The sequence below is a fragment of the Rhopalosiphum maidis genome, chromosome 2, assembly GCF_003676215.2.
Source record: "Rhopalosiphum maidis isolate BTI-1 chromosome 2, ASM367621v3, whole genome shotgun sequence".
Taxonomy (NCBI): domain Eukaryota; kingdom Metazoa; phylum Arthropoda; class Insecta; order Hemiptera; family Aphididae; genus Rhopalosiphum; species Rhopalosiphum maidis.
Window position 1 is genome coordinate 16,306,695 of NC_040878.1, and position 25,446 is coordinate 16,332,140.

Genomic DNA, 25,446 nt, shown 5'->3' on the forward strand with positions numbered 1-25,446 from the left:
TTATTTTTTTTTTTTTTTTTGCAAGTGCGAAAGATATAATCCAAATACGTAAAGCGTGTATAAATCGCATCCCTATCTGATAAAACGTTGTTGACGCCGTCCCCTTTCACAGATTGATTCTTTTAATAGTGAACAGTCGTTGTTTCAATCAAAAATAATGCCGGGATACCACTCTTTAATAAATTCTGTACTTTTTGTACTTATTGTACTATTTTATTTAATCTTAATTGTATTGTAAAAACGTTTACTATATGTTAAATTAATTACATTAATTCAAAAATGAATTAACCTAAAATTCTTATAAATTAAAAAAAAAGTTCGATATTTATATTTATTGACAATTATTTATATGAAAGTATATTCAAATTTATAAATTGAATTTAAATATCAATTTATATATCTAATGTCCTAATATAACCAAAATAAGAGCAATATAAGTGTTAGAAATTTTAATAAAATAAATGTTTTAGAAGAAATTGAACTCTTCGAAATAGCGTGTTTACAATGTTAAACTAATCATTGACTTCATTGACTTGTCCTATATTTAACGAGATATACGAGCGTATTAATTTTTACAACAATTTAGCGAGATAGTTTAATAGATAACGACTATAATATAGGTTAGGTTCTTTTGTAAATTTATTAACGTTTTTCTTAATTAACAAATCAGTTTAAACGACGGTGACAGCGGTCGTGATCGTCGTGAAGACATTACCAACACACGTCCCTCGATGGATGTTTTCTGTGCACACTATGCAGATAATGATATACCTTTCTCTTTTAGCTTACCGTGACAAAAAATGTGCAAACTAGGATTCTTCAATTTATGAGTTGTTATTTTTTTAAGTTAGAGCTAAAAAATAAACTTTTTATTTATATTTAAAATTTATTAACTACGTTCTAGTGCAGCCATAACTATACCATCATTATATATTATCATTTGTATGATGGCGGTAAACACATTTAAACAGTCTGCAGAAAGGGTCGTCTCAACCCGTAGCCCATCCCCTTGCGGTCGCTTATACGACCGAGTAAAAAAATATTTCTAAATGATGACAATGAACATTATGTAAACTTTGCATTTATTATTTATTCTACGTATTATTGGTTTTCTATTAAATGTTATGTTAACTAATAACTAATAATATATTATTATTACAATTACAATGGACAGTATAGGCAAACCTATATACTAATTAATTTGTATATTTTGTCATAATTATTAAGCGTGAACATTTTTAATTAATTGTAAATTAATATATACAACTTTGGTTTTATTAAAATATTATTAGATATAATTACAACTAATTCTTATAATTATTTTTATTTATTATTTATATTTATTTATTTAATTATTTTAAATTATAATAATTATTATTTTACGATTTAACTACCTACTTGTAATCGTGTTCTAAAATTCTAAATAAACGTTGCTATCATAATTGGTTCAGTAATTATTAATGGTCAACCGCATTCACATTGGATCGATAAACATGGCTATATTTGTTAAATTATGAGCGTCATTAACAAATGTAATTAGTTCACTTACGGTTTTTCTCGATGAACACTCAACCTTCTCCCTCTATCAACTATATGTTCAGCCATATATTATTGTATCAAAGACTTCACTGGGAAAAGTGTCATTGTACAAAAAGCCACCCTCGCTTTTGAGATGATATAAAATATATACAAATAGAAAACAATTTGGTGCACACATATCTAACCCAAAAGGGAGCAGTTATCGTAAGTCAGACGTTCGACTAAAGCTGAACATCCTACAGCCAAAATTTTAAATTAAACGAGAAATATAATTTAAGTTTAGAATAAAACTTTAATATTGTGTTTAAATTAATTTTGGTTTAATGAAATTTGAGCCATTTTTTTATAATAACAAATAATCTATAAAATATAATTAATATAAATTATTATTTGCCATCAAACGAAAATGTCTGCTGCTGATGATATTTGAATAAATATTTTATCGATTAAATGATTTCACTAAACGAAAAAAACAACCCTACCCAATTATTGATCTATTTTCGAGGTTATCAAATTGTCCTTACGTATATTTCCACACTACAGCTTGTACGCTAAATACTACGTGGTGGTATAAGTAATAATTTATTACACATATATATAGAAAAAATGATTATAATATTTTACTGATTTATTTTTACGTGTAAAATAAATTTGTGAACCTCTGATATATTAAAAGTAACGTGCTCGCGCTCGAATCTAACGGCGAAATCTCTATACTTACGATATTTTACATATTTTTGTATATTTTATAGTAGTTTTCTTCAGGGAAAAATGTTTTTCTGCGGCGAAACGTGATGGGACGTGACGGGATGGTAATAATGCCGATCGGCTTCTTCTTTCGATTGTTCTTCACGCGGCGTCGCTTATGTACGATACCAATACACGAACGTAAGCACTGTACGGGAAACCATGTGCACGAGTATATTATTATTATAAATCTTCTCTAATATAGAATTCTGCCCGGTCTGACCGCGTGTGTTAACAAGACGTGTGATTCTGGTCTTCGTCACGACGTATTATGTAGTCGTGTACCGTTATAAATTCATTAGTCGGTTATTTGTTTCGGCCTTTCGGCTAAACAACGACGACGATGACAACGCCACTGGTGCTTGTATAGCGCTGCCGCTACGTATATAATACCTATACGTCTGCGTTATAGCTGGAATATTATATCTATAACAAATATTGTAGGTAATTACTAGAATAAATATTTTAATTAAAGACAATTATTGTCAATATTGAAACATTGTTATGATAATGATTATCATGTTATCAGTATTTTTCCGATAGTGACTATACAGTATGCACATTAATACATTATACTAGTATTTCATTGCAGTTTGTTCTATGTTTTTGCGATTATAGTGATAAATTGATAACGGAAATCCTATATTGCCGTTATAGTATGATATAGATATCACAAGGTATAGGATTACAGTGTGGAGTACTCTACATGTACCGCTAATACACTGCAATACTTCTGGAAATTATTTCGTACTTATGTAATGCATTAAGGTACCTACATAGATACTTCGATTGCAAACGTGTACAACAACTATTTTAAAATCCAAATATCATATAGATTCACCACATAACTTTAACCGTTTTTTAAACAAATGGTGGATATTTTTTTTTTGCCTTTTTATCATTCACCAGTCTGTTGAAATAACAATTATTATAGGCTGTTATATACACTATACATAAGGATGTAATGTTTGTATAGTGATGAACCGTATATCTCGCCACGTGTTGCTATGTGATTTAAGTAAATGTTTGAGTTTTTAGAAAATGTGTTTAAAAAATGAAAAAATCGAAAGGTTGTCTTACGAAGTTCTGTCGATAGTAGTGGTTTGTATCATGCGTGTACCTATTTCATACTATGAATTATAGATGCTTCGCTATTATTTGATACAGCGCTAAAAAAAAGTCACAGTTATTTTCTTTCTCCTCAAAAACCGGGTAAAATAAATATATATGCTGTCGAAACAATTATTGTCCATTATATTTACGGCAAATTTTGTTTGAAATTAGAAAACAAATTCAAAAATCATCATTATATATCTGCAATGCACATGTAAAGTGAAGATGTGTGTACTGTGTATAGAATATAACGCCGTCCGCACACGTGCGCACATGTGTCATCTCTAGACGTGCACTTATTTACATACAAATCTAAACTGTAGTTCTAAAAAAAAATGCATTAATTAATAAGCGTTTTAATTAATAAGTATCTTTGAATATGTAGTGTACTAGTATTATAAATAAATTATACACTATTCTTGGTGTGGCCGATTAGATATGGAAGTTAAAATTAAAAACACAAGATTTAATTTAATATGCGTGTAGTAACATAATATTATTTCCAACTATAAATAGATATAGGTATCTATAAATATATCAAAGAAATTGCATTCTAGTCGAAAGCCACGCTGAATATGTCTTGAACTTCATTACTTTTTACGGAGACGAATAAGTGAAGAATTATTCTGTTGTTTTTCACAGCTGTTGCTCGTATCCAACACTACAATATTTGCAAATTAATAGTGATAGTGTACGTGATAGTGAGGTTTCATGGGAGATTTTTCACCATGATAATAACTATGCATGCATTGTAACAATAATCATCTATTATGATATCTATCGCGAAGCTGGACATTTTTTTCTACGATAGTTTCTTTCAGTTTTTTCCGCTTTAGTTGAATTTTACTATTTATCTACAATAGCGGTTTTTTCTTTCGTCACGTACCAACCACCGCGCACGTATTGTTTATCCCGCAGAATTTTGCGCGATAAATCAAAAGCCCGAATCTACCTATATAATTTTACGACATCAATTTTAATAGCAGCCCTACGCTCTCCGCCATCCGGGTGACCCCTGCGGGACTATCAAGTTTCGTCATGTCACCACCGCACAACCCATATGCGGGGTCCTGTGTATATATTAAATACTATGATAATATATTTTGTATAATATACTATAATATGGTATCCTATGTACGCCATGCGTGCGCGATGGTAGGTATAATTGATGTCTCAATCAAGAGTTGGGCGCGCACATAATTAAAAAAGAATGTATTATTATAGCGTATTTATCCCATTATATTCTCCGAGCGATATATTATATTATTTATATATCATGGTGTATACACGACGCGTTCGTTTAGACTGTTTAGAGAGACAATAAAATAGTAATCATTTAATTGTTGATCCTGCGGGGGTCCCCATGGGGGCTCCAAGAATCATTGGTAAAATAATTTTCGGAAATCTGCGGTCATTATTGTGTGCAAGCTCTGCAGTATCACAGTCGGGTCTTCTTTCTCGTTATGATATTATCTATCGTTGTTTTCATCATCAGTACATCAAGAATTAAATGAGTATTATTCTTATGCCATTTCAAAACCAAAAACCAGGTAACTATTTTCAATTTTTACCATCCATATTTATTTTTTAATTCAACAATTATACGAAGAACAAAGAAGTAATTTTTATTTTTATTCATTACCTTTAAGTATACTTAAATGCCTTTAAATATCGTTTGCATAATTATTAGAATGATACATTTTAGAAATTGTGGATGTCCTACACATAAGTTTATTTTTTCAGAAATATAATGGTAGATTTACCTTTTTGGTGTTTATAATAAAATTAAATAAACAGTACAATATTATAATATTATGTAAATATTTATTCATATTTTTGAGCCAACAAAAGTTTTATAATATTATAATAATATATAATGCATATATACGTATATAAGTATCAACCTATATAATTAAACAATTCCGCGTTCCTTGTAACAGTTGTAATATTATAGTATGAATTATCATAATAATAATATATAGCGTTGTCAAATATTTTAAAATTTCTTTTAACAACTATATCCTGTTTCAATCGTTTTTTATTTAATTATTACATTATCTAAATCAATTTAAATTCGAATTCGAGTATGTTAAATAATTTATTATTATATCTATAAAGTAGTTTGAAGTTGAACATTTTTAAATGTAAGTTACCTATTGAGAAATATAATATTATGTTTTAAAGCGCATAATACATTTACATAACTAGTTTTGAATTGACTATAAAATAACTATAAATGTATTTTTTTAAATTGTATGTAGTAGTAGTAGTAATAGTTTTCGGTTATTTATTTCTATTTTGTTTTTAATATTTCTAATATACGTATTGAAAAGTATATTAGTACATTTATTGGTGTAAATATACAGATTAATATGCATTATACAATATTATGATGACAGCCAATAATTTAATTATACATTTATAAATAAGTAGAGAAAAATCATTTAAAACTTTTGTAATTATAATAATATCATAGTAGTTATATAAATCTTATGATTATAGAATATGTATACCTCTACAAGCTGCAGCCGCCTATGATTATAAGGTTGTACCTATAACGTACCTAATACAATTCAGTATAATATATTTAATGTTAAGATAATGTACATAATTTAAATTTTAAATGATATATAATATTGATATTTAAATAAAAATAAGATTAGATGATAAATATAAATACTTTAATTTCATTACTACATGACATGATGTTCTGAGATTAGTAGAGGATTAAATTAAATTAAATTTAATTTGAATAGAATTATTCATTTTTTTTCAATTGTACCTTATTATGGTCTATATGGAATCAAATCATTGAAATATAGACTAGAATATAGACAAGAATATATACTCAACAAAAAGATTAATAAAATTATCAAATTGGATTTTACAACCTACATAGCTGTATGTTATATTATAATTGAAATACACAATTTTTCTTATAGTATAAGAACTTATAATTAGCTATAAAAGGCTAGGCATAGACTATACACTCAAAACTTAATTGCTATTGATTTAAATATTAATAGCTAGGTAACGTACGTTATTAATACTATTACATACGTACATGTTACATAATATGTTTCTGAAATTGTTCTACTAAAACATTTAAAAGTTTCATTACCTGAAAAATATATTATTATTTTTTTAACGTATTGTCTTCAAAAGGCTTTCTTTTATACATCTAAGCCAGAAAAAACCTCTCAACCCATAGAACAAATGTCAAAATACATTTGTTTTTTATACATTTTATTATTTTACTTAACTAAATATTATATACATGGAATCATAGTCTAAGTTTATATAATAAATTCCAGTTTATTTAAAAATAAGTCAAGTTATAACATTTATTTGAAACTTCAATTATAATCTAAATTTATTTATTTATTATATCAATTTAAACTATATATTACTAAGTCTCAATTAAAAAAAAAAACTTAAGTTAATCGGATATATAAATAAAATTAATTTTGATATCAGTAGAAAATATAATTTAGTTTAATTTGCGGCTAATCAAATAAAACAAAAGTTTCGGAATTAAATCAAACGTTCTGTTTACGTCCGACATTCATATATTGTTTTGTATATATACCTAGTAAAAAAAATCTTTAGATAAAGAGTTAGCGGCAAACATCACATAATAGTATTTCGGTACACAATTTTTTACGCGTCTGTTTGAATTGCAGCATCGTTTTGTATGTTATATTATTATAATCTTGAAATGCTTACAGAATATTATTAATAACAATAATTATAGATTGTCTTTTAACTGGCGTGAAATATCTTGGTCGCCGAACGCACGGTGATCATTATAAATTATAACATTATATTTGGTTCGAAGCGGCACGGCGGCGAGGTTCTGGTGCGTACAGTTTTGCACGGTCGATTTAAGGTTGTTTTTTTTTCGTTTTCGTTCATAATTATTATGCCGTGTAATCTCTAGACCGGGAAGAGTTATATTTTATTTATGTATACACAAATATACAGTCGTTATACCACGGAAACTTGTACGTTAAATTATACGTTGGCTGTGGTGGTGGTAGTGGTGGTGGTGGTGGTGGCAGCGGCGGCGGCAACGGTGTTGAAACAGCGTTTTTACGACTTATTAAACGGTCGTAAAGAACGCTGACGATAATTTGCGCTCGAGGAATGGGTTGACGAGAGCGCTGTGGTTTTTATAGCTCTGTAATATCATTGTATAGTACTCGTGGAATGGAAAAGGGGACGACGAAATCTCCCTATACGTTTTATTAATATATGTATGTATAAATATATACCCTGGTCGCAGAAGGCACATAAAATATTTTAAACATCATTTTTATACCCCATACTCCTCCGCTACGTACAATAATCTCAAATTATTATAAGCGACTAATTATTCGATGTATAAAATACTCATACGACATTATCAATTGTTTATACATTGCACTGCTCGCGTTTAATTTTAGTCACGCGAAATTATAGAACGATTCCACAATAGTGATCTACATATAAATACAATATAATATGATAATATGTACCTGACACTTGTATTTAGTCGACATCATTTGGGTAGGTTTTTGATCGTTTGCGGAACTGTTTTGTCTGTCATTTTCCAAGACTAACACTGAATATATGACGTACCGGCTACAAAATCCTTGGATCATATATACTTCAATCTTGCCGTTACTCCAGTTAGACTTAAATCGTTACGTTTTTTACTATTTTTTACTCTGTATAAATATACAATGATGATAATTATTACAAAAAAAAAAAAAATCACTATACAATGCAATTCTATCGCAACGAAATGTTTTCGATCAGATTTTCATAACGTATGTATAACACGCCTCCTGCCGCCGCCTCCCGACGATGGTTTCCCCGATCGCCATGATTGCCAGCAATGGTTCCGCTGACAGTTGACGGATGATGCATCGTCCCTTCGACCCGTAGGCTCCACCCAGCCACACTCGAAAGGCCTTTGTCCGCTAGGCGATGAAATATCCCGTGGCACCATCTGTACGCCGGTCGTCGAGTCGTGAATGTTATAATATTATTATTATTGTTGTTGTTATTGTTGTTGTTGCGTACCCGATGTTATAGATGATTTTAGGTTTGATAGATAAATAATAACATACTCTAACCAAAAATAGCTGTTCTATAACCAACACGATTACCCTATCTATCTTACTATAGATATAATTGTCCCCACGATAATTGATATACATTATAGTTCATGTGCTATTTTAGCCTTTAGGTATGCAATTTTTCGTTAAATATATTTATTCTGTTTTTTTTTCATACTCACTTGAATTGGGTAATAATACTAATTTCGTAACCATACTTGGTTCAATATAATTTTAAATATAAACTACTCGTTCTAATTCCAACTGTGCTTAATGACGTTCATCCTGATTTCGATTCAGAAACAAATTATAAAACTATCTTTAATACTAAGAAATACAGTAGAACCTCGATTATCCGAACTAATTGGGACCACACCTAGTTCAAATATGCAAAAGTTCGGATATTGGAAATTAAAAAAAAAATTTAAAAACAGTTAAATATTTTATAATATGTTCATACATATTTATTATCATTAATATTTTATTACATTATTTGAAATACATAACATATATAAGGAATGTATAATGTTTGTTATATTTTTTTGATAAAATCGTCGATTTTAATTTGACGATGAGTTTCAACGCGCTTTTTTGCAGCCAAATCATGGATACGAGTTTTAATGTTCGGATAACAGAACGTTTGGATACGCCAATTGCAGTCGAATAATAAAGAGTTCGTATAACGGAGGTTCGGATAATCGAGGTTCTACTGTAGCTATAAGCCGTATTTTTTGTTTTCTTAATTTGAATAAACTTAGCATAAATATTGCAAATATTATAAACTAAAATATTTATTAAAACAATAAATTAAATTAATTCTCATTGTAAATAATATCACCTATGGAAAATATTCAAATATTTTTTCAGAATCGTCCTGTTCGGTGCAAAAAAACATTTTTTTTTCTCGGACATATTTGTGGCCACTGTTTGTTGTTAATTAATAATAATAACTAAAAAAAAAACAAACAATTTATAGTAATAAATAATAAATTATTCGGTATAAATAATTATTTTTCTTAGACTTTTATTTTCATTTATTTAGATTCTTTTTCATCTGGACTTTTTTTTACTGTTCACTAGTAAAAATATTGTTTATACATAACCATAGTCCACCCGAACTTTAATCGTATTAAACTCATAATAATAACAACTACTTACGACCAACACGACGACACGGTCGATATATTTTGATGAATGTCTAAGAAGTTGCCTACAAGATATTCCTTACAGTGGCCACGAGGCTTTGCAACACGCCACCCTAAAAAAATTACAGGCGACAAATACGTTGCTGAGTAAATTTTGATTTTTTTCCTAATCGTATTGTTTGAGTTGTCGTTTGCTTAACCGTATCAAAGTTATAATAATCATCGTTTCATAATAATATTCCGTTTTAAATTGATATTAACATAAAAAGTTAACTACAAACTCGGCCATTGAGTATATTATTTTCTCATAATATTACACAAGTAAGCGATTAGCCCAACAAAATATATAACGCTGCACAGGTTGGCACTATGTAAGTGTGGTTGCTTGACCACAAGATTCCAGGCGCCATCCACGGTTTTATACTAAAACTATAATTATTATTTTCGTGTTATTCCAAAACCATAACATTCGTTTTGATATTCTCGCGCATATTTTGTTACTCCGAGCGAGCGTTATTAGAGCGTAACATAATTTTGATCATTATTTATAGCTATCATCTTGTCCGCCCATAATATAAGGATAGAGAGAATAATATTTTATTCGGTTCGTATACATTTCTCGGCAATTAAAAACCTATTTGATTATTCGATTTGTATTTCGTTTCGCATCATAGCCTTTTTTGTCTATCGAAATATCGCGGATCACAAATCAAATTTATCAATACAAAATATGTTTAAATACAGTAATATACATAGCAACTGATCTCTGAATAACGTGTTTCTAACTATACACATAACGTTCAATAATAAAAATGGTAAATATCTGTACGATACACGGGACATGCTCGGCTTGCTTAACGATTCGATTTCAATATTTCGTTTCATAATAATAACAATACTGTTGTTAATTATTATATCGCCGTGCGCGGACGTCACGTAAACGCTATGATAAATCTTATTTTATAGTTAGTTTTCGTATTGCGTTTAGTCGTCCGCCCGACAAATACGTCGTGTTGTTTGCGTTGTACGCGCGATGGTAGCACTGGGCGACGACGTACGATGGTTGCGTCGTTCTCACATAGATCATGCTCATTGATCCAAAATGGGGAATATTATTATGTTAACGGTCTACATCTTGTACGGCTGTCGCACGCGCGAGAGTTGTCGCTTAAAAACATTTCACAATAATGCACACATTGACCGTATTATTATGTTCCTATAGAAATCATATTATCATTAGCATAAAATTGTTAATAGTCGTTTGGGTTTAATCTCGTCTACCCGTCGCCGGTCACATAACACTATAAACCATTGGCTATGGTCAATAGTTATCGGTTATGTAAAAGTAGGTACAATAACGTCCGGTGTGCTTTATAGTGCTTTTCAAACGACTTTAAAAACCAATTTTACGGCCACTGCCGAAGCCGTTGTCAGATTTCTAAGGTTGTAACAGGTAAAACTTTTTATGTCGTAATATTGCTTTTTTATCGGGAAGTGTCATCGTCATTATAATCGTTTCTAATGTTGCATACCTATTCGAATGATTATTGTTGTCGATTCCAGATCGGTACAAATTCAACACAATAACGTATACTTCTGACCACTCTGCGTATAATATTGTTAACCTGTCTCGATATTACAATTAAAACCGTATACACAGCACATTAATGGGTGTATAGTACTATATATATTAAGATCGTGTAAACATAGTTGGTTAAAACGTTTTAGCATTTAGTACCTATATGCTTATTAATAATACGACATAACGTGTACAATGTACATGTCGGTACCGAATACAGTTTTTAAGTCGTTATTGCCATTCACCGTGCGTTAATAATGCGTTCAGATGACGACGACCTTTAGTGTTTTCACTCTGCGAACGATATTTGTTGTAATAACGAAATATGAATGTACCTGTTAAATTGTTATAGGTTACTCATTCACCCGTCGATTAGGTACAATTTTAGATATTTTATAAAATATATTAGCGACATAATATTATGTGAAATATTGCGTATACCTAATATTCGTTTTTCTGCACATGAAATAATATTTCAACATTATTATAGTCGTCGTATAGGAAAAATAAATGTTAAAAAAACCCACGGGAATTGGTTACTAAAAGAAAAAACTGTGTAAAGATTAATATACTTCTCAGATGTTTCGTATAATAATAATAATGATAATAATAATAATAATAATAATAACAATAATAATATAATATAATATAATATCGTAACGGTGTTATTTGTCGGTTATACATGTGTATTTACAGGGGTGGGGAATTTATCGGGGCCAAAAATTTACGTCCGTTGCGATAATATTATAATATACACACTGTACTGTAAGATGACTGGGTGGCAGAGGAGGTGGCGGTGAATGGAGAGATCGGTGGATTTAATATAACGGAACTCGGAGGTGTATTATTGTCATTCACTATACATATATATATATATATATATTATACATATACATATACATTTTGTACACGAAGAAACGAATACGGCAAAAGGGGTCCCAGCCACCGTCACTCTCACTCTCACTTCGTCTTTTCTACCCACGTCATTCTCGTTCTATCGAGTCGTTCTGTTGTACCTCTACGACCACCAAATATATATATATATATATATATATATATATATACATAATATACAGTCACCTCGCTGTACACAAAGTATACCTATCCATCGAGTTTTGCATATTAATTTGGGTCCCGGCGGGCTTTAAACTGCTGCGGAACACCGCCTGATGAATTTATGTTTCGTTTATTCATGACGCACAGCACAAACCGGTCAACCCTTTCGCATCCGCTTTCAACCCCTAAATGCTCGGGGCTGACGACGGACAGGCGTGCGGCCGCACAAAAGATGCGGAAATTAAGCCCTTGGGATCTTTCTCCGCCATCGTCCCATCGAAATATTATACGATATCGTTTCTGATAGTTTACACTGTTAGCCGTTTTTTTCATTTTTAATTTTGTCTCTCTTAACGTTTAGACTTGTTGTTGTGTCTAAAATTTGTACATATGTGTAGGTGAATCGTATTGTAAATATGACATGTACGGTGCACCTGTAATTAGTCAACAGTCATTAAATACCGCACTTAGTGTTCGGACCAGCAGCTAAAGGTCGTGTTCCCCCTCCGACTTTAAATGCTTTTACCACACTCGAACCGCGGTTTATATACTCACCCACGCTACTGTAGCATATGTATGTTATAATAAACCGATTATGACTTCGATATACAATTATATTATTGTTGTGTTTACTAGCGAGGGCGTTATCACGTCATTTGTATTATCTTCGTTGTGAAGAGTGTTTGAGATAAGAGATTATGATGGACTATTTGAGTGTTATCCGTGGCTGATCGGAGGACGGCCTAACGCGGCCTGGTTATGCCATAATAAGCCAGCTTAGTGAAATTCGATCCGTCTTCCTGTGTGCCCTTATTTTCACCATATGTTCGTGAGTTGTGGCGTTTACTGAAATATATACAATATTATATAATTGTTAGGAATAGGCACACAGGACGTCCCGTGTATATTATATATTATACACGTGTTTATGAGGAAATAACGAACCGCTAATCATATCCGAACGACTAGTATAATGTGCCGAAACCGACCCTGTCCGCCATTATAGTTGTGTTTGCTTTTTCTAGGTAAAAACAAACAAAAAAAATTTTTAGTTTTCAATGTCCCGACGACTTGGGATGGTGTCGTGCCACGTTGTCGTGACGAGTGCCGTCCAGTGATTTCGCGACAAACGCTATCGAATTCGATAAACGCGATTTTATGAACATTGTCGTACGCTTTCGGATTGTTAAAAAAATTTTCCGACGTCGTTATCGTCGTGGATTGCTGATCTGCACAATATTCTACTATTGGACATCTCCTGCAGTGGCATTCGCATAGTATAGTAATTATTGTTTTAATATTTGCATGTCAGATCGATATTGAGTTTGAATTTAAAATCCTTAGACTAATATATGTCAATATTTCTATCATATTATATCGATTAAAACCGATAAAGTCCTTATATTATATGCAAACACCACAGCTGCACAATCTACGGGAATTGATTTTTTCTGGAACTTTTGACCTGTATATAAGTATATAGATATATGATTTTTAATCCGTTCACAGTTATGACGTTCAAATTACACGTTCGTATCACATATTATATTTGGTATATGCTCTGCACTGTTAATTGTTATGGTATCTTTTTAAACGTGATGTAATCGCGGATTCAGACTGCTAATTTTTTTGCATATTTAACGATCAACGCCTTTTATTACGACACTACATACATAATTATATATTATTGAAAGTCGTATTTTTTTGTCGACCGTTGTATTTATTCTCGTACGGCACGATAACAATCGTGGTTTGTGTACTCTGTCGTGATAATATGAATAATAACATGGCCATTATGGGTCGTATTAATTGTGCTGTTGTGGATAATGATTGCATTAGACGTAGACTGCGTACACAAAGTATTAATGACTATCACTTAAAAACACGATAATTGAATAGATGAAAAATACAATAATACAATCGCGTGACATCAAAAGCACATTTATGTACCCAAATATTTAAATAAAATATCAAAGTAAAGTCTTTGAGTATACTGTGCGACCTAGGTATGACATAGAGTGCCGGTTTGTTGGGCAAATCTCAAGTCATTCGCGAATGCCCGACTTGATAAGCGCATAATAATATGAGGGGCAGGGCCCTCTTTAATGCGATAAAGGGGGCTAATATTTTTATGCACATTGATGGATCGCCTGATTGGTACGCGTTGACGAACCGGCAACTTGTCGTCGAGCGTGAAATATGCAATTTATTCGCGTGCAAAGTGTATGCAGCCGGCGTGGGACAGCTGCTCGACCCATTGTCGTCGTCGCACCACGTACACTACCTACAGTGTAAAACATAATAATGCCTAACGCAATCCGTATAGGTACGCGCTTTATACTTTATGTAGCATATGGACCAATGTTTGGGCAGGGGAGGGGGTGCCGCACGAGCCCATTGTGACCCTGCGATGGACGTATTTGTCATCTATTGATGCAGCTCGACGTCCCGCGGCCGTTGTGGTGGAGTGCGGAAATTCGCAAAACAAATATGCGCACAAAGGCATGTACGATATATATACATACATAGTATACTTATACAATGTGTACACTTAGGTGAAATCTGGTGGGGGCAACCCGTTCCGGATTTTTGGGGGGGAGGAAGGAAAGAGAATTTCGCGTTGAATGGCTGTCCGAAATCCGGCGAGTAACGACACAATAATATATTATATGTTGCTCACCACACGTACGCGAACTATCGATTGACCTGTGCGCATTTGATTTTGTGTTATAGGGGCGGATTTCGCGTGCCCGACCAAGTGATCGCGACGACCGTCACCAGCACCAGCACCAGCAAAAGCAGAACATCCAACGCCATCAGCAGCAGCAGAACCGTCAACCGTACAGGTACCGGAAAAACCGCGATCGCGGTTGGATCAGCGAGTGCGATACAGCAGTCAGCAGCGAATCGGTCAGCAACCACCGGACGACACGTCTACCGTTGACCGTAGGACGGTTGCTCGTCGACGACCACCGTTGCTACCAACAATACTATCATCAGCACTGTCGATATCCGCACCAACAACAGCACCGCTACCGGATTGACGGCGACGATGACGGCGTGCCGCGACGTTGCACTTGTCGGTGGCCACTAGAAGCCGCGCCACACGGCAGTCCAGCGGTACACCTCACCGGTGTGTAATTACGGTACATCGAACACCACACATTCTCGCAACCGCGGTCCAGTGTCAGCGGCCGGCAAAGTGGAGGGCAACTGCGGCGACCTGTTGAACATGAGCTCGTACTTTGCCAACTCGTACATGCCGTCCGACATGCGGAACGGCGGAGGCGGTGGCAGCGGCGGAGGCGGCGTGCTCGGCGGCGTCGGCGGAATCGTCGGCGGCGGAGGCGGAGGCGGCGGCGGCGGCGGTGGCGGTGGCGTGGTCATGGATCACCACCACCACGGTCAGCAGCACTACGTGGACAACGCGCCGTGCGACCCGACCGCCCGGCAGGGCATACCACCGCACCACTACGTCGGGCCCACCGTCGGCGGACAGCCGCCCCAGGGCATGCCGTACCCGCGGTTCCCGCCCTACGACCGGATGGAAATCCGGCAAGCGGCCGCGGCGGCCGGCTACTACAACAACCACCACCAGTCGTCCATGGACGGCTACAGCAGGCCCGAATCACCCATCGGCGGTGGCCTGGTCGGCGGCGGCGGCGGCGGCGGCATGGGACAGATGACCATGAACGGCCACACGCCCGTCGTGTACGCCACGTGCAAGCTCCAGGCCTCGGTGGCCAACGGTCTCGTTGAGCCGGGAAGCCCCACCGACATGGTCGACATGACCAACCACCACCAGCAGCAGCAAATGACGGCCGCCGGTCACCACCATCACCAGCAGCAGCAGCAGCACCACCATTCGGCGCCGCCGCCACAGTCGCATCATCAACAGCAGCAGCAGCAACAGCAGGCGTACTTCAGCAATCTGAGTCCGCACCACCACCAACAGCAACAGCAGCAGTCCGTCGTCCCGCCGGCGCCCGGACACCACAACCAGGTCGTGGTCAACCCGCACCAGCAGACGCCACCGCTGCAGACGCCCACCGCTCAGAATCAACAGGCGGTCAACAACAACTCGTTGCCGAGTCCACTGTACCCGTGGATGCGAAGCCAATTCGGTAAGTACCGAGCGTGGCGCTCAATATTTTTTTTTATTCGATTTGTATTACCTCTGCAGCTAGCTATATCATCATAAAAATTACAAACTGACCGTCCCCCCCCCTTAGGCAATTCCTATCACATAGGTCCTATTTTCGACACATTGTGTTTCCCGTTATTATCTCACCGTTGACCGCCGCGTTGAAGCACAACGATAACCCGACTCGACGGACAATGACACAACTGCAGCAGGTACTTATTTCTAGCCGTTTTTCCGAGTGCATATTAACATCACTAACTCACACGATATCCCGTTGTTATACGTTTATTTTGAACGCAACACATTACGATATCTAAAAAAACATCATGACAATCCTGACTTAGATTTGAACCGTTTTGTGGAATGTGCCTGTTTCTAATATCTTGCGCTATCATATAATATCAATATAGAGTTGTTTTATTTTGTTTTTGATTTTTTTTTAACCGTCAGAAATCGGTAGTTTTTATTTTTAGTTTGGCATGCGTTTTGTATCGCCACAATATTAAATAATACACAATTATAACAAAAGCATGACGTTTTACGTGTAGGCCGCGTTCCTTTCGTTTCCGAATTTCGTTAGCGTGTTGTTTTTAGAAACACGCACGGTGACGTTGTAGATATTCACTCGCAGGTTTGCCATCGTTTGCGTGGTATAGTATGGTATAGTGACCATCGTCACCGGGGGTCTTCGCCCAGGTGTAATCTTTTTTGTCGGCTTGTCTCCCGCATAAATCATATTTGAAAAAAATTACGACGTCCGATATCGGCCACAATGGGCATTCGTTACGTATTGACGTAACATTTTTTTTTTATCCGATCCTTTTTACATCTTTATATCATAAAGTGCCGCTGAATCACGTAGGTGTATAAACCTGTGTATCGGCCTTAGATATATATACACATCGAAATCAATCAAATCAATTTATCTCGAAACGTACTGGCCACCGACTCCGTATGATGTTTTTACTCGAAAGTCGTTTATTACAATACTTTATTCTCTCGTGTTCTTTTTAAATTTGTTGGTTTCAGTACAGTGTATACAGAGTACACGTTTTGCTAATTTCTAAGAAATACTGTCTACATGTGGTCGCGACGGCGTTCCAATCGACAAAATACGTTTTGTCGGGAGATTGTTTCTGATATCATAGTATATTCAAAACTATTTTTATTATGTTTACTTTCGCATATTATTACGTGAAATATCGGTGCAATACACGACATCTACATGTGTATGTACTCATATTTTCTTAAGACATAATTTCGATATTCGTCGTATCTTAGACAAAACTCAATGGATTTTTTCAGAGAGATTTTCCGTCCTAGAAATCTCTGTAGCGGGTGGTTAAGTTAAGAAGGGTGGTGGTCGGATTTTTTCGTTGTACCAGATTTTTTCACTCTCTTCCTGTTGGTAATGTCGCGCAGTAGGTCCGATTAATGTACCGTGAAATATATTGCTTCCCCGCGACGGTCGTCGCCGCCGGTAAGCGGACGCACGCCCGCGCCCAGCAGTCGCACACACGAAAAACCATTGGGGGTGACCCGTTGATGCGTATAGAGAAGGCAAATGAAAAGCCGAAAGGAGCCAACGATCCGGAATTCCTTTTCTCGGCCGATGAAAAAACGCACTGCACCTCCACCGGACGCACGTACATAGTTATATTTATATATACCCAACGCGAAGTTTGTCGTCCAGACTGACTAGGAGGTGGGTCAAGACACCAAGCTACAGTACATATTTTCTCGAAATGTAACCTAGTTCGCGTAAATTTGAGCAGACCGTTTGCGCGTGGTAATCATGCCATTGAAAATTGTTTGTAGATAATCAATGATTATTAATCATTAAAATAAATCTGTTTCTTATTTGTTTATTAGCTAAACAACTAATAACGTAAATTAAATTAACGAAACCAATATGAAATATTATATTATAATAGTGATTAAAACAAAATTATAGTTAAATAATAATCTATATTTACTTTTAATTGACATATAGTTGGATTCTGTATACATTTTTTTATACACGCGGACGACTCATTGTGTTTTTCAATATCTATAATATAAAAACGATGCATTAATATTTTCGCGTAAAACTTTCAAAATGTCTGCAAACGTATGGTGTGACCGTGATAACTGCTGGTGTACATGTTATATATATATTACAGTGTGACGGCGCGTACAATCATAAATTACGGCTCAACAAGTGGCTGCTTTACCTCTTCCCTCTACTACTGCCATCCCCGCGTGTAAACACAAGTCTTCCACTCACCCCCGAACCAATTTAAAAGTGCGCGTTTATTGTTATCATCATCATGATTACACCATAACGCCTCTTCATCTACTCTTGCACCATAATGTTCGAGTTGAAAACCATACACCTATTATACCTATGAGGACATACTATATTTTCCCTTATTTTGGGTTTCAGTCGTCTGCGCTATTTTCGTGTAAGGTTATTGGATCGTTATAGTAGTTTCGTTGGAGATAATAAGATTAGTTGTGATGATGTCGAGTTTTGATGTTTGAGTTCAAAAGCGTAAGTTAAAAACTGTGAAATGTCGCAACGACGCCATTGCCCCCGCTATTCCTATATTATACTATATTGGTCTCAATTGATCTCCTTCTCTACGGTAATGCGTCGAGAATCGGCTCCATCATATTACACATTTTTGTTTAATTACCGAATATTGTAACATAGTCCAAGGGGACATGTGCTCGTTCGAAACGAATGCATTTTTTGTCCAACGAAATGCCTAAAATTGTTATAATAAACATACACAACGTTATTATTAGACAGTTAATATAAACATGAAAACAACAATTCCTGGTAAACAACACAATTAAACACCATTACGTATTATGATATATATTCCATTATAATAACCATTAGCCAGAGATAATGTTTACTACTATTATTATTTATTTTTATCATTTATTTTCTTTTTTATTTTATTTTACATGATTGCGGTAATTTTTGCAGGTCCAGACTCAGGTACGGATGCATTTGCGGTATTTTGGTAATATTTATACATTTGTAGCAACTACGTGGCAATTATTTTTTTATTATTTTACAACTCTTATTTATCTCTATCTATCTTTCTTTTCTATCGTATACATATTTTACACGCTTAATACTCATTATTCTGTTTATTTTTTCATCAGCTATAATATTTAAAATGCATTAAAAGGTTTAAATTATTTGGTCTGTCACATGTTTCAATAGTACATTAAATAGCACTTCTTACTTATATAATATTTATATTTATAATCATCAGCATGATTCACTTTTACCTGTTGAACATACACAGAGTAATAACTGCAGTAGTTTAAACTTAAACTTAAGTCACCAAACGGCAAACGTTAATATACACTGAGATTGTACAATATTGTTTAAACGCAATATTAAAAGTAAGCGTACTTTAGCCCCAGTAATAAACGTCATATAATTAGTCAAAATTTTTTTTTTTTTTTTTTTAATCGTTTATCATTATGATTTATTCCGTTATTTTAAATTATTTTACTATAAATTAAGTTCAGAAAAATATCTTAAAAAAGATGCATGAGTATTCTTCAAGAGTCGTTCTTTTCGTCATGTATTTATTAATATTTTTTTTCTAACATTATCATTTCACGTGACTAAGAAATACCAGTTTTTTATATATTAATATATTAATTATAGTAAAATTACCTAACGCCAAAACTAAAAAATGTATACATACATATATATGTATATATATAAAATATTTTATAGGAATTCCAGCCTAGAAATCTTAATCAATGATATTCACTAAAAAATTCGTAACTACATTGCGACTTTATCAATATCTGAACTTAATATATGTAAATTAACAAATTAAAAACATACATTTTAATATAGGAAGATTATAATAAATTATTATTATTCCACAACAGGTCCATAAACTAATTGAAAGTTGTAAATTTAAAAACTTATCATTCTTGAATCTTAAACTTTAATTTTTTTTTCTTTAGTTTTGCATGCTTTATTAAATTGGTGAAAGCTTTAATTATATTATGCTAAAATTACTATAAAACTCCCAATGACATACGTGTGATTTTAAATTTTTATCAGGAACAAAGCGTTAACTGATTTATTAATTTTTGAGTGGATTTTAGTGAGTTTCATAATTAGAACTAAGTAGTAAATATTTTACTACTAATAAAAGCCTCATTTTAAATTAGTTCAAGTTAAAGCGCGGCCCGAAATTTTAAAACTCGTAACGCATATTACAAACATTTATAGATTTACAAGATAGATAATTACAATAAATACAAAACAGCGATAATACTATTAAATTAAAATTGGTTACAGTTTATAGTATTTGATCACCCGCGTTATTTTTTTGTTTTTCTATCACATAATATTATTTTGGATTCGCGATTAGTGACGTATCTTATATATTTTAGTTATTTTATTATGACATAATTTAAATTATTATTGTGGTCTACTAGATGTGTGTAGATTGTGTATGAGTCGAACGGTTGAAAAATGTAGTATTTATTATGCCTTACTACCCTAAACAAAAAAAAGAACATAGTTTTAAACAACGTTGCATTGGAACGTCATCTCATTTTCTATTGAAGAAATCAAAATAAAGTACATGATATACTATAATCGTTTCAAAACTTAAAATGTTCACAGTATAATAAGAGATGAATAATCTCAATAAATAATACAATAATAGTTTAATAATAATTCACAAAATAGACTAACTTACTACTTTTTGCAAACGATCAACTCATACCTTGTATAGATTCGGTTATGTTAGGTATGCGTATATCTGCTACGCAATAGTGGGCGGTGTTTATAATAACATTTTGAGCGACGGCGTTGTGATTAATCTCTTTAAATTCCTAATTTTTTGTTCCCCATTTATTGTTTCGCTTAGTAAAATACATCAAAAGAAACGCTTGTCGAGCGATTCGTCAAAGTTATGCGGGGCAAAACTTTAAGGTGCGGTACACCACCTCTACCGCAGTCCGGGGGGTCACTGCCACTCGTCAGACCAACAAACGTTTTTATGATTTTGTTTTTTTTTTCTGGCAAACGTATGTGTACCTATATATAATATAACGTACTCTCTTAATCGTACTAAAAGCCATGCAATTTTTTTCGATGCAATGCACTGTCTTGTCTTGCGCACGTTTTACATTTTTAAAACGACTACTTCGTCTGCAGCGCACACAAATAATTAGTTTACAAAAGAATGTTGACCTGGATATTACAAAAGATTTGATTGCGCACAGTAAATATATCAACTACACATAATAACGGTATAGCGAGGAAACCGTTGTTTTAGTATATCGCAGTAGTCATTTGTAATAAATACAGTGATTTACTATATTTATATTTAACTGTAATTAAAATATGTGCATTTAACTTGCGCAATCAATTTATCGACTTACGTGTTCTTGTTGAACACTCCTGCAGGTATGTTACTGTAAGATATTTCGCGTAAACAAGTCAGTGTTTCAACTTTCAATATTAATTTCGTCTTACGCATGGTACCCGTTTAGACCGATTCGCTCAGCCTCCCGTGAAGACGACAAAGTTCCCACGACTTAACGATAGATATAATACACTAATATAGTAATACGCGCGTCTCTCTTATTGTTATACGTATTATTCCACTATACACTGTAATTGTAGTACATGTATATTATATATATATATGTACACATAATATGAGTCTCACGCGGGTATATCTCGGCTCAGCTGGTGTACAGATTATGATGATGTCGTCATTGTCGTCGTCGTACGTACATAATATTATTATACATACAGCCGACGACGAGAATACGAGAGGAAGACATAGTCGGCGTGATCGTGTGCATCGTGATAATATGGCCGACCGGTGACGGAGTGGGGGGTTTGGGCCATAACTCATAAAATATATTTTATTATATATATATGCATTTGCAGTGTGTATGTGTGCGCGCGCGTTTATCCCAATCTACAGATCTACAGATTGTGCCGACGTCACGGTCGTCAGAATAACATACGTATATATATATATATATATATGACACGGAGCTCAGTGCAGACACTGCAGCGACAAACCCGAAAGAACGCGGTCCACGTGATTTCTCTCGTGGTATAAAAAATATTATGTAAATCTATAATAATCCAATACAATATATACGTATACGCGTGTATATATTATGCTGTGCATGCATACGGTAGGAGTTGTATATTATAATATTATGTATTCACTCCATCGATCACGTAACGCAAAATCCTAATGTCAAACTTTAGATACTGTTTTATAAATGCAATTTGAACATATCGACATTTATTAAAATTATAATATATCCATAAAACATAGGTTAACGATTATCATCCACTATTCCGCCAGGTTACAGAAGAATCAATTTTTGTTTTCTATTTTCGCTTTCAAGAGATTTTCAATTCTGGTGAGACGATTTCAAAATATTTTTGGCCCTTCGGATATGGCTACAACTATAGTTTCGATCTGTCTTATTAATAGGCACACGCTGAAGTATACACTTAAGACTACGTAAACCGCACAGTCTTATCCCGATAGCCAAGTCGAAAGGCTAATCGAAATTCGATAGACCTATATGTATACGTTGTACACTTTACCAACCTTCGTGTCCTACACAAAGCAAAACGATGCTTATATATATATACACACGCACACAGACACTATGCCTGCAAGGGGAAATAAGTGCTAATAATAGAGTCTTACACAAAACTTGTCTAATTTTAACCACACGTTTGAACTTTTTCGGTGCTGGGGTAGTGTCCGTGCCGGTGCTCCTTTTCAAAATGGTCGGTGGCGGGGTCTGCGGTGATGTCGGCGGCGGCAGCGCTGCACAGTGTGTCGGACACGACGTGACGGCGGCACAGTGAATTGGCGGACGGGCGGGCTGCGGGGTGAACAATCCGTCATTTTGGGTTTGCCGCCATGAGGGTGGTTGGCGTCGGCGGCGGGTTCTTCGAGTTAATTAACTTTGTGCGCTCTCCGCGACCGAAACGCCGCCCGTATACGTGTATATGCAATGCGCGCGTCGTAATTAATATTTGCCTCGGTTCTCCGACAGACGGACTACGCGCCGCCGAGTACGAGCGAACAATCTTTTACCGAATTATCAACCACACGCAACACTGCAGTCTAAAAATACGAAACGTTTTTTTTTTTTTCCCGCCCGTACTTCATTTTCTCTCATAATACATACACACACATCGCATAGGATTTACTATACATATTATATAGGATAATAATTAAAATGACAATCATAAAAGTCCCTGGGGTCGACGCATGGTAATGGTAACTGGAATAAAAGTTGTATAGGTGTGATCTTTATACTACACCTATAGTCAATTATAATGTATATTTTGCTGATTTTCGTTAAAACTTGAACATTTATTCACCGACCGTAAATCCTTTAAAGATATGTGGTCTTTAACTATTTTTAAATTAATTTATACGTGCTAGCATGATGTACCCGTCATATATTTTCATGAAGTATCTTTATAGAATTTTCGTAATTTACTCGTTAGATCATAATTTACTTGAACCATGCCATAATTTTGTTCTTAAAGTTTTTGAATAATTTTTTTTAAATATTTTATTTTCTCTATAAAATCATACAAATATATACCTACACAGATGCATATAGGATCAAACGCTGCGGTAGAAATAGATCAGAAAGAAAGAAAAATTACATCCCATGTCGTTATGACATAAGATATTATTACGTGTCCCGTCGATTTCTCGCGCATGTACTCGTATAATATGTAGGTACATTTCTAACGATGATACGATTTTTTTCTATATTTTTCTCTTTGTGCGCATCTCACGCGATACTGCCTGAAACTTTGTGTCCAGATTTACTACTCCCTCGGGGCCGTGCCAGCGTTTTTTCCGGTTCGCCATAAATTTTCTCTAGTTTCCTTTAAACGATCTCTCCTTATAGCTAACCGACCCGTGTTTAGAGAGACGATGGATAGCGCCGTGTTAGCTGCAGGTTATGTATAAAAACCTATGCGACAATCTTTCGTGCTGATTTCTTTTGTCCACTTACTTAAAATGTCGCGTTTTTGCGGTTTGATGTATCATTTTAGGTTAAAATCAGGACGGGCAAAATTAATTTTAACATAATATAATATATATAATGCATGGCTATATTATCAACGTTTTAAAATTTTTTGTTTTTGACATTTTAATCGCGCATTTTTAACTCCAGTTATGCGCGTGTATAATAATAGTAATAATAATAGCCGTCCCGCCCGCTGCACTCTTCGCAGCCATTATTATGAACTCGTAAACTACGCCCGTAATATAATTAATCGTTTAAATGAATTTATAACGCCGCTGCAGTTAATAAAGGTTTAAGCAGAGGATTACGCGCGTGTAATGCCAAGTCTCGAAGATTCGGGTTTACAAACAAATAGTTTTATGTCAGTGAAAACGGTTTTCATTGAAACCGATTAACATATTTTACTCGGGTCGTTTAACACGCGTATACATAATATATAGTGGAATATTATACAAATTTTTTTGACCGTGAGAATATTAATGTGAATATAATATATCCAAATGCGCGCATAATGGCTATTTAATTCTAGATTCAAATAGTAGCTAAAGATAGTGTACTTAAATGATTGTCAAATACTACGTATTACGTACTATATATAACATAATTGAGGGTATCGGATGTCCTAAAAATATAATATACACAACTTTTTAATTAACTTCCATTTTAGTGTCATTGTGTTATTACTTATTAGTTATTATAGCGATAAAATATTATTTATTGCTGAAATTATTGCGCGTAAATTTTTTTTTTATTTATCGTATTTTATGCAGTATAAACTGAAGCCTAACGAAACAAGAATGGATGAAGTGAACGATATCAACTTAAAATTTACACTAACATCATATTATCTATATCATATGTAATTCTTGGTAACTTGTAATTAAATTATATATAAATATCGTTCTAAAAGTGCCATTGAGGATGTTTTTATGTCGTCTTAAC

The 25,446-nt window shown here is 34.3% G+C and overlaps 1 protein-coding gene across 7 annotated transcripts in view; it reads left to right on the forward strand.

The window, feature by feature from the left end:
* Positions 1-25,446, forward strand: part of LOC113554418 (homeotic protein antennapedia-like) — a 153,705-nt gene that overhangs the window by 120,822 nt on the left and 7,437 nt on the right. For all 7 annotated transcript variants that reach the window (XM_026958253.1, XM_026958260.1, XM_026958254.1 and 4 more), the window contains 2 exons: positions 15,015-16,405; positions 19,403-19,414. In XM_026958253.1, the coding sequence (XP_026814054.1) occupies positions 15,514-16,405; positions 19,403-19,414 (904 nt within the window). In that variant the 5' untranslated portion in view covers positions 15,015-15,513. The remainder of the gene's footprint in view (positions 1-15,014; positions 16,406-19,402; positions 19,415-25,446) is intronic.